Here is a 12,016-nt window from a genome sequence, read left to right as displayed (position 1 = left end):
TCCATTCTGTTAATCTGTGTCTTTTGATTGGTGCATTCAGTTCATTTACATTTAGGGTGATTATTGAAAGATATGTACTTATTGCCATTTCAGGCTTTAGATTTGTGGTGACCAAAGGTTCAAGGTTAACTTCTTTGCTACCTTACTTTCTAACTCAACTCGCTTATTAAGCTATTATAAACACAGTCTGATGATTATTTCTCTCCCTTCTTATTCCTCCTCCATTCTTCATATGTTGGGTGTTTTCTTCTGTGCTCTTTTTAGGAGTGCTTCCATCTAGAGCAGTCCCTCTAAGATACTCTGTAGAGGTGGTTTGTGGGAGGCAAATTACCTCAACTTTTGCTTGTCTGGGAATTGTTTAATCCCTCCTGCATATTTAAATGATAATTGTGCTGGATACAGTACATATACACAATGGAATATTATTCAGCCATAAGAAGAAAAGAAATCCTTCCATTTGCAACATGGATCAACCTCAAGGGTATTATGCTAAGTGAAATAAGCCAGGCAGAGACAAAATACCATATGATTTCACTTATTTGTGGGATCTAAACACAAAACAAAAGGAACACAGTAGCAGTAGACTTATAGACACTGAGTTGTGACTGGTGGTTACTGTGGGGGAGGGATTGGGGTGAGTAGTTGAGGGTGAGGGCAATAAAAGGGCACAAAAATTTTCAGTCATAAGTTGGTCACCGGGATAGTAGTATCGCATGGAAAATATAAGCACTGCTTCTGTAACATTTTCCTATGTTGACAGTAACTGCTGTACTGGGGGTGAGGATTTAATATGGGTGACTGTTGAACCACTGTGTTGTATACTTGAAACTAATATAAGATTGAATATCAATGATACCTCAATTAAAAAAATATTTGAAATGGAAAATATCCTTTGAATCCACTGAAGGCTACCGCAGTCTAGATTTAGTAAATCTCCATCGTTTTTAGCTAAGTTCAGTGTTCTTTGAGTAAATACAGATGTTCAGCTTTATAGTAAATGACAGATCAAAAATCACACTCTGGTTTGATATATTGATGGTACACCACTTAGAATTTTTGAATACTTTTATAAATCACAGTAGAAATACAAGTTATTTTATTCATTAAGAATTTCTTCAGTAATCCCTTCCCTTTCCTGGATCAAACTACTCATTCTTAAAGCTGTTGGGAGGACAGTATAAAGTAGGTGTCCATGTCACCTGCTGAGCCATGGTAGCCCGGCGTGGCGTGTCAGAGTCCTGTGAGGAGAGGAGGGAGTTCCCACAGACAGAATGCCTTGTATGTGGAAGCAGAACCTGTGCAGGGAGAGTGGCAGTCAAGTTTGGAGATTCAGAGTCCTGGTGGGGTAACCAAAGCATTCAGACCTGGAAGTAGCCCAGCATGGGGTGTCAGAGGCCAAGGAGCACGTCCACATTTGGGGTTGGGTCACGTGACACAGTGGCAGTGCCTGATTGAAAGGAAGGGGGCTTCCCTCCTGAGGGCCGATGAGGAGGGCCTCACTGCAGAAAGTGATCCAGTTTATATGGGGTGTCAGAAACTGAGGGGATGAAGTGGACATTCACACTGTAGACAGGCTTGGAATGGGGTTTGAAAACTTGAAGGGGAAAAAGGGAAAGGGTGGTGGCCAAGATGGGAGACTGGCTATGTACAGGGGTGAGTCATCAAATATATTAAGGATAATGAGAGTGAGGTTTCTTACTGTCCGAGAAGGGTGCTACAAATAATGGAAAGAGAAGGCTCGAATAAATAGTACTATAGCATTGGATTTGAGATATTGTAGTGAACTCAGTTGTTTTCAATAAACAACTAAAGATATTTAATGTGCAAGTATGAATACAAATAGATGAGGGACGCGTGTGTTCCCTTCCTTTATCCACTGACAGGATCTAAGAGAAGTGACACGGGCAGTAGCAGTGAGCACACTGCCTGCCACAGCTCCTTGGAGCCGTGTCTACAGTTGGGAAAGCATAAGATGATCCTGGAACATCTTAGTGGGCCAGAGAGCAAGGAGCTGAGCAGGGAATGATGGAGCCATGCCGGAAAGGCAGAAGTCGGCTAAAAAGATTCTCAACTGCTCAAAAATGAAACAATTTCAACATCAAAATAAATGATAGTAGCAGGTTATAAATTATTAAATGAAGAATCTAAATCTATACAATAAGAGAATAAAATGATCTTTATGCAAAACAGAATATTTATATAGACTCAAGTACCTTTTCACAAATACTTGATAATTACAAAGGAAAAAAGTGAAACTTCACCATGAAACCTTGTGGAATGGCCGTAAGTGATCAAAGTGAACACCATCAATGACAAGACAATCTGAAACTATAGACCTGTTCCATAGGATCATCATAGAATACACTGAGAAAAGCATGACACTTGCTTCTGTGATATTCCTGCCAGAGATGTGGAAACTAAATTTAATGACAGCACAAAGCCAAACTGAGGGATATTCGAGAGTCAAAATTGTGTACTTGTGAATTGTCAAGGTCATGACTTCAACTGTCACCTTAACATTAGAAAATGAAGGGCAAATTCAATCCACAGTAAACACAATTAGAGACCCAAAAAGATCAAAACAGAAATCAATTAAATAGAAAGTGAAAACAATAGAGAAAATCAATGAGATCACGAATTAGTTCTTTGGGAAAATTGATGAAATTAATAAACCTCTAGCTAGACTGAACAGAAAGAAGACACAAACAACCAATATCAGAAATGACAGGGGACATGACTCCAGATTTTACACATATTGAAAGGACTATAGGGATATTTTATGAACAATTCTATGTAAGTTTAAAACTTAGAAAAAATGTAGAATTTCCTTTAAGGATGCAGATGATCAAAGGTCATTTTTGCTACAAAGGACATTACTGGGACATTTGATTGAAACTACAATGGAGCTTGAGATTAGATAATAGTCATGTATTCATATTAATGGTCTGATTTAATGACTATTAGGTTCTCTTAGAATGTTCTTGTTTATTGGAAAATTACACTATTTAGAGATGTGCATCAGGGCTGCAATTTCCTCTCTATTGACTCACTTAACTAAGTTCTCTGAACGCTACTTGCAACTTTTTTCCTAAGTTGGGGTTTATTTAAAAAAAAAACTAACAGTGCTTCCATGCTCCTATATAACAGGCACATATTTAACAGGAAGTTTTATTTCTTTTATAGCGGAAAGGAAGCCTCCTTTATTTGATATGAATGTAAGGCGTGCCTTATATCTCATAACCAGAAATAAGCCCCCTACACTACAGTCTAATGAATGGTGAGTATGGCTGAGAGATATATTGTTCAACATGGTAAAATTTAAATACTTTTTCATAATGTTATCAAAATGATTTCATGTCAATGAGGTGAAGCGTATACAACCTGAAGAAATATTAAAATAGCTTAATTTTTTCCTTACATTATGTTTATCCTTTATTATCTCTTCTTTTCATAGCATATATGTGACTCAGTTCAGAAATAAAAGATAGATGATGCTACATGGGAGCAAAAAGTATGGCTTTAGTATAAAAAGTAATATATTTTTTATACCTTAGTGACACATACAACCCTGATTTTATAATAAATAGCATGATTTAAACATTCATATTTTAAAACTGCAATATATAGATTGCCACAACCTGTACAGATATTTGATTGGGGAAGGGTTTATGATTGATATGGTATAAAACTTAGGTAAAAATGATTTGATAATTTATCAGAATTACCAGATAATTCATAATTTTTGGATGATTCTAATTGTTATGATTTATTATTCCAAATGTGCTTTGATGTTGCATCTCCTAGTGCTTCTTTGATAATACTGTTATTCATGTAAAGAAGTTTGTTGAGAACACATGGACAATTTTAGGAAAGAAGGATTTTTATCAGTGATAGAAAATTTAAATGGGAAAGTCTTCAGGTGTATCTAGCATTTGAAACATTCTAGGGGACTACCTACTGTACTTAACAAATACTTAACAGATACTTTAAAATTCACAAGTAATATGCATAAATTAGCAATAATTTATTTTTTATCATTACATTATTAAGACAAGTTCACAGGTCTTTGCTGCTTCTGTAGAGATGTTTTAAAGAAATCTTGGCTCAGAGTTTATTATGGTACATCTGAATAATAAATACACGAAACACAGGCTGTCTTTACACTGGTTGATACTTTGGGGATTCAAAACAGAATTCTTGTATAAAAGAATTAAATCTTATTTGAATATTGATGACAAACATTGATGGAATATTTTTTACTTACTGCCTTACTGAACTCTCATCAGTAACACTATATAATAGTATGTTACAGAATTCTAATCTTTAAAAAATTTTTTACTGTTTTCTGGAACTTTTGTCCATTTGCTCAAGGACACTAAATACTTAGGTATAAAAAATGTTCTTTTCAAAACAAATAGCGTGATGTTCTGAAACCTGCTATATGGAAGATGATTCAAGGGTCAAGCAAGAAATAGACGTGGCTAGGGAAAAGAAAAAAAATATTAAGAAGAATTTATCTTAGATTTGAATGCAAAAAGGAAAATGATTGACTTCCCTAATTTACCTCAATGTAGAATGAGTTGTGATACTTAAGTATATGAGAGCAGGATTTTAAAATAATGTGAGCAAATCTATCTTTGGAAAATGGTAAAGATTCATTAGTTGGTTTGCATAGCTTTTCATAGACTTACATGATGAAATATATAGTGTATTGTGTCTGCTTTTTTTTTTATGATTTCTATTCTCCCTCCCAGCCATAGGGACATGCGTTGATTTGTGGATGTGTTTTTAAAGGAAATAGCAATATGTTCACTTAATACTTTCCTTTACAATAGGTCCAGTTCTTTTCGCAACTTTGTAGAGTCTTGCCTCCAGAAAAACCCTAAAGATCGCCCTACATCTAAAGAACTTTTAAAGGTCAGTTATACTCTGTTTTCTACACCTAGGAAATTATTTTAAAGAATGTGTTTTATTCTTCTTTGATTCTGAATCAGTATTAAGTACACTGTACTGGGTTTTGCTAAAATACTAATTTTGTAATACCATTCTTTCTTGGAAATTTCCTTAGTTGCTAAGTTTTTTCATTTGTTTTCAAAATTAACTGCTTTTACCATGTCTGAATAGAATATATAGTTAAATATTCAATATGGTAGTACTAAATGACTTAATTTTTATATGTGCAAGAATATATTCATGAGTTACAACTACAAATTTTAACTCATGTGGAACAGTTTCATTTCAGAGGTGGCAATGCATAGTTTAACTTTGGATTTCATTTTTGTATCTACCATACTTTATATATCAATCTGTCCTATATAAAGTAATATGAAAGGAAGAGAAATGATGTGTAATACATTTACATAAATACTGTGGGAGAAAAGAGATTTCAAAAGAACATTTTTGTCTCCTTTTGAGAAATATGTTTTTCTAACTTAGCAATGAAAATATTTTAAAAGTAATGTGAATTCTATTCATTTTTCAATAGGTTTGACTATCTAATTTATATAAATTATTAGTATATGCTTTCTGTTCTCAAAAATGTTTTCATTTAGAGGTTGACATCTTATTAATAGCAATAATAGTATTGTTCAATTTAATGAAGTTCTTTAAAGATCTAGATAAAGCATTAGTGAGTAGCAGTTGTGACCCTAAGGAATTTTGTGGATTTTTCACTAGAAAATTAGACTTTCAGCATGAATGTTTTAGAATTTCAAAGAAGTTCAGTTTATTTTCACCTACACGCAGTTCAATATGCAAGGATATTGAAAGGACCATGTACATATGCAGTAGGGTTATTTGCAACTACAGTATGTAGAAGAGCAGTGTAAAGTTTCAGTAACACTTAGGGAATTCTAGGCCCTAAGCACACTTACAGTCTCAAATAAAAGCCCAAAAACTATGTATTCACAATAGCAACAAAAGGTTTAGTATAGCTATGAATTATGTAAGTGAAAAATAAGCAGGATCCATTTGTAGAGAACTTTTAAATAACTTAGAATTACAAGATATATTATTTTCAGATAAAAAAGACCGAATATTATAAATAGTGGTACATACCAAGCTACGGTTCAGGAAAAGGAAGAATGTGACTGGCTTCTTACATTTGCCTAATGAAGGCAAAAGAAGCTCTTTTGGTAATAACCCAACCCACCAGGAGTGGATACTTGACCTTGGGTGATCCCAAACCTGCATATGTATTCATGTACCTGGTCCATTTTGTATATTGACATTATGGGAAGTGACCCAGTCTGACATAAGGAAAAAAATAAAATGGAAAAAAGTGACTTACTGTATGGGGCTATTTATCTCAGAATGAAAAATTGAAAATAATTATCCAGAATTAGAATAATGGTTATGTAATTTTGGCATGAACATTTGATGAAATAGTCTGTAGGCATTATGAGTTGAAATAACATAATACAGCAATAAAAAGCAAATAATATATAGTTACAACTCTTCAGGGAAGAAATAAATTTGAGCTAATAAAGGAGGTAAAAGTCTTAAAAGAATTCAAGATCATCTCATGAACTCCAGTGCACAAGTCATCGTTCTGCAATCTGTGTGCTAACTACAAAACAAAATCTATACACGGAAAATTTCTGAGAAGAAATAAATATCCAAAAGTACCAAATGTAACAATGATAATCTTACAGAATTGTTCTTTCTACTTTTCTGCATTGGATAATGTTAAGCTTTATGAAATATTAATGGTAAAAATCACTAATACGTAACGTCTTTTAATCAACTGCTAGAGTTTTATGAAGTTTAATTTAAGCAACATAAAGAACCCATTATACCCAAGTAGTATGTTATGTAATTCACCGTCAGTAAATACATTCCTGTTGAAATCTAATGTAATTCAGAACTGATAGTGTCTCCTCTATGAGACCAGTTCTAAGAATTTGTAAGCATTTACTTAGGGCTCTATTTGGACTTAATTCTTAATGTTTACTTAGACTCTGATTATTTCAACTCTGCCCTTTCATTTGGCCAACAAAGGTGTCATGTTCAAAGTTTTCATAAAAACTACAGGGGAAGTTATGTAGGCACAGAGTGTATACATGTAAATTAAATTTTATAAATATAAGAAGTAAAAAGCACAGCAGAATTAGATAACTATAGATTGCATGCATTATCTATAATTATTTAGGATAGTAACTCTAGGGTCCAAGAAGGGATTCATTTGTTCTGAATGAAAAAATATATAGGTCTCAACCTGACTTTTGCCTTCTACTCTTAACCAGCACCCGTTTCTTCTTCGGGAGCGCCCTACAGCAGTGGTAACAGATCTCCTTCAAAGGGCAAAGGAAGAGAAAAAAAGAGTGCTGGAAAATCTGCGCAATGAAAAGACGAAGAAGGTCCTTTCCCAGGAGGCACATAAAGGGCCAGCAGCAGAAGCACAGGAAGAAAAGGTAATAACTTAGAAACGGCTCAAGTATTGGGGTCTCCTTATTGGCTTCTTTCCTTATGGAACTTTTCTTGCCAGGAATCTTTTCTATCAGTGGTTTCCAGATTGTGTCTTCACAGTGATTCTTTGAGGTCCCAGGTGGAGAAAAAGGTTTTGCATTCTTTAAACCAACCTCTTGGTAGTGTACATTAGCTAGTAAAGCTCTGTGAAGTCTTTTATTAGAGAAACCTGTTCAACTTTTATTTAATCTAGTCCCTCCCAAAACTCTGGTCTACTGAACACTTTTTTGCCTGATTGTCTGATGGCATGGGACACGCTTTTGGAAATATTTGAAATTACAGGCTTTGGAAGTTGACGGTGCTCACAGAGAAGCCATTAGAATTACCAACCATTCTCCTTATCTTGTTTATTGTATAAACCTTTCCCCCAGTGCCTTTTGTGTAATGTTTGATAAATGTTTATTAAATTGGAAATTTCTTGCTTTTTTATAAATAAATAAATAAATAAATAAATAAATAAATAAATAAATAAAACATGTGACTTAGCTAAATTTATTCTGGGGGAAAAAAATTACAAGCATTCTTATTCTGTTACTAAGAACACTTCATTCTTTTCAGTTGTGTATAGGGATTCATTTCCCTACATGGTTCTAAAATACTCATTTTATAGGTGAGGAAAGTAATGCTCAGAGTGGTTAACTAACTTAGTGTAGAAGCATATGGGTTCAGATTCATATATTACTCTTGAGACCAAGTTGTTTCCAAGTTGCCATGTTTCCAAATTTGCAGTAGAAATGTTAAAGAACTTCCTCAAAGGAAAATATAAAGCTTATGATTTGTGGAGCTATCTTTTTTAGTCTAAGTATTTTCTGTTTTCTTCTTTGCTCATGTCCCAATGCCAAAGCTTTGATTCTTTTTTATTGCTTTCTATTGAGAAAGATCCCTGCATTCTGAAAACAGGAGTAGTAGTTACTTTTCTTTTTAATGACACTACATAATTAATGAACTATAAAATAGAAGACTTTCTTACATACAGTTTTGGTATTTTTGATATTGTTTTTTTAGTTCTAACAGTAGTCACTAGAAAATTTGGGCTATTTTAGGTATATGAAATGCTTTAGTAAAGTGAAATAAAATTCTAATGTCATTAAACATTAGAATAACAGCAGCTTTTTAAGGCTGTGGATGTAAGAAAAGATCCTCCATATACCATGGGTCTGTATTTATTATTCTGCATATCTTAAAGAGGTTTGGTATGGTAAGACTATAATATTGGTGCCCAGATACCAAAGCTTGCCGGGTTTCTTGGGAAGAACAGTCTTCTAATTATGATTAAATATATATACAATTTTTAATTTTACATAAAAATAGATAGGAATTAATATTAAATTAGTGAAGAAGTTTAGGCTAAAGACTATATTCTGAGAAGAAAAGAAATAACTAAAAGGAATGTTTATAGAATTTTAAAAAAAGGTTGGGGTTTGTTTTCACCATTGGAATCATTGAGAAATGAGCAGCATCTCTGTGTATACCCCATGAGATGTATAGTAGAAATGGATTTCAAAGTAATGTCAAAAATTTTAGAGAAAAGACAACACTTTGGAAATAACTCTGAATTGATTAACTTTTTCACATAGTTCGTTGGGCTTTTTGGTATTTACTTGTTGGTCATTTTTTAAATCTGTCAGCTAACAACTGATAAACTTTCTGGTCTTGGCAAATACAAGGAATTTCTCAAAATAGACCGCTAACATTCTGAAGACTGTGTGTGCCAAGCAGTGTGATAGGTGCTAATAATCAAGAATTCAGGAGATAAAGATATTTGAATCTAATACTCTTTTCCCTCAGGACCAAGATAACGGTGTTGGACAGACAGGAGCAGTGCACAATATTGGAAGTCATCAGTCTATTCCCCGTGTGTCCAGCAGGACCAGGAGTCAAAGCAGTAGGGTTAATATTCTTCCAGATGCCTCGGATAACAAGAATGAGCTAGACGTGATGGAGGGAATCCACACAATCGTATCTAATAATACTGCCATCCATTCAAAACCTGTGAGTATTTGGATTTTAGTGAAAAAAATTTCAACTTTGGTAACTAATTTTCCTAGTCTGGTTAGTTTAAGAGTTTGGGGGTTTTTTCCTTTGATGTATCAGAAGTTTGGAACATAATTTTAGGCAGCTTATTTTAAAATGGCAAAAGGCTTTTTAATTCTCAGTTTAATGCTTGCATTTAGGAAACATGTTTTGAGAATGCAAAAAGAATATTTTTAAATCTTAGAATAAATAAATACCATATAATGTATTATTTGAAGTTAGATGAAAACGAAGGTATTTAAAAATAGTAAGTATACATGATATTAATGATAGTGGTTGCCTTTGGGACGTGGAGAAAGGTTTAAGGTGGGTGATAATGAAAAGTGATTTTTGCGTTTTCCATAATGTTTACATTTTAAAAATAAAACTGGGTGTAATTGTGGAAAATTACAACTTCTCAGTTTAGGAAATGTGGATGTTTGCTACACTTTCACGTGTAAGATTTTAAATTTTCTTGAAAACATTGGAAGCTCAGGTAACTCCTTTTCACAATTGATAGGAATGCTTCCTTTTTAACTTCACTGCTTTCAGTATTACCAGAAGTTACTAGGCACAATATATATATTTATATACACACACACATATATATATATATATACACATATATATACACACAATGGAATATATTCAGCTGTGAAAAGGAACGGCATTCTAATATATGCTACAATATGAGTGAACCTTGAAAAATGCTAAGTGATATAAGCCAGACACAAAAGGACAAATATTATTAGAATTCCACTTATATGAAATATCTAAAATAGAAAGTAGATTAGCGGTTGCTAAGGGGCAAGTGGAAGATGAAATAAATACTTTCATTTATTTATTTATTTGTTTTATTATTTTGGTGTCATTAATGTACAGTTACATGAGCAACACTGTGGTTACCAGACTCCCCCTATTACCAAGTCCCCACCACATACCCCAGTACAGTCACTGTCCATCAGCATACTAAGATGCTACAAACATGTACATGTCTCTGAACATGATGTTTTAATTTCTGTGACAAATACATAGGATAAAATGGCTGAGTCATAGGGCATATGTATGTTTGACTTTCATAAGAAACATACAGGTATTTTATCTCAGATATGTCCTGTAAATATTTTTTCTCCGTCTGTGATAAATTAAAATTTTTAGTTTTAAAATCCAATTCAAACAACCCACTAAAAATGAGTAAAGGCCATGAAAAAGCTAAAAACTTTTCCTCTAAAATCAGGAATAAGACAGGGATGCCTACTCACAACACTTTTATTCAACAGAGTATTGGAAGTCCTAGCTACATTATCAGGCAAGAAAAAGAAATAAAAGGCACCCACACTAGTAAGGAAGAAGTGAAATTGTCATTGTTTAGAGATGACCTGATACTACATAAAAAAAGCCCTAAAGACTCCACCAAAAACCTATTCAAATTAATATATAAACTATACCTCAATTTTAAAAAATGTGTTAAAAACTTGAACAGACATTTATCCAAAGAATATATACAAATGGCCAACAGCACATGAAAAAATACTCAATATAATTAGTCATTAGGGAAACGCAAATCAAAACTACAATGAGTACCACCTTACAGCCACTAGGATGGCCGGTTATTTTGTTGTTGTTAAGGTATCATTGATATACAATCTTATGAAGGTTTCACATGAGCAACACTGGTTACTACATTCACCCATACTATTGAGTTCCCACCTAACACCCCATTGAAGTCACTGTCCATCAGCGTAGTAAGATGCTATAGAATCACTGCTTGTCTTCTCTGTGCTATTACTGCCTTCCCCGTCTCCCCCTCTACACTATGTGTACTAATCATAATGCCCCTTAGTCCTCTTCTCCCTGCCTTCTCACCCACCCTTCCCACCCCTTTCCCTTTGGTAACTGCTAGTCCCTTCTTGGACTCTGTGAGTCTGCGGCTGTTTTGTTAGATGGCTAGCTATTAAAAGAGAAAAACAAAAACAAAGATGGAAAATAAAAACTAGGGAGCACGTGGAGAAATTGGAACTCCTGCTGTATATTGCTGGTAAGAATGTAAAATGTCAGCTGCTGTGGTAAACAGTTGATGGTTTCTCAAAAAGTTAAACAGCGTTTCCCCATGACTCAGCAATTCTACTCCTAGATATATATCCAAAACAATCGAAAGCAGGTACTTAAACAAATGCATATACACAAATGTTCATAAACGCAGTATTCACAATAGCCAAAAGGTGGAAACAACACAGAGGTCCAGTGACAAATAAATAGATAAACAAATGAGGGCATGTGCATACAGTGGAATATTATTCAGCTATAAAAAGAAACGAAGTACTGTTACATCCTATACAATATGGATGAACCTTGGAAACATGCTAGGTGAAAGAAGCCAGACACAACAGGTCACATGTTATATGAAACATCCAAAATAGGTAAACCCATAGACAGAAAATAGATTGGTGGTTACCAGAAGGGGAGATTAGGGAGCAACTGCTTAAAACATACAGGGTTTTCTTCTGAAGTGTTATATATGTTTTGTAACCAGATA

The 12,016-nt window shown here is 33.9% G+C and overlaps 1 protein-coding gene across 1 annotated transcript in view; it reads left to right on the top strand.

Moving 5' to 3' along the window:
- The window catches only part of LOC140845721 (serine/threonine-protein kinase TAO1-like), a 51,087-nt gene that overhangs the window by 18,878 nt on the left and 20,193 nt on the right, over positions 1–12,016 (top strand). The window contains exons 8-11 of the mRNA XM_073220555.1: positions 3,184–3,277; positions 4,836–4,917; positions 7,245–7,412; positions 9,256–9,459. Of these exons, the coding sequence (XP_073076656.1) occupies positions 3,184–3,277; positions 4,836–4,917; positions 7,245–7,412; positions 9,256–9,459 (548 nt within the window). The remainder of the gene's footprint in view (positions 1–3,183; positions 3,278–4,835; positions 4,918–7,244; positions 7,413–9,255; positions 9,460–12,016) is intronic.

This window comes from Manis javanica, chromosome 2 (genome assembly GCF_040802235.1).
Source record: "Manis javanica isolate MJ-LG chromosome 2, MJ_LKY, whole genome shotgun sequence".
Classification (NCBI taxonomy): Eukaryota; Metazoa; Chordata; class Mammalia; order Pholidota; family Manidae; genus Manis; species Manis javanica.
The sequence above is the reverse complement of the archived record's forward strand: the minus strand, read 5'-3'. Positions and strand labels throughout refer to the sequence as shown.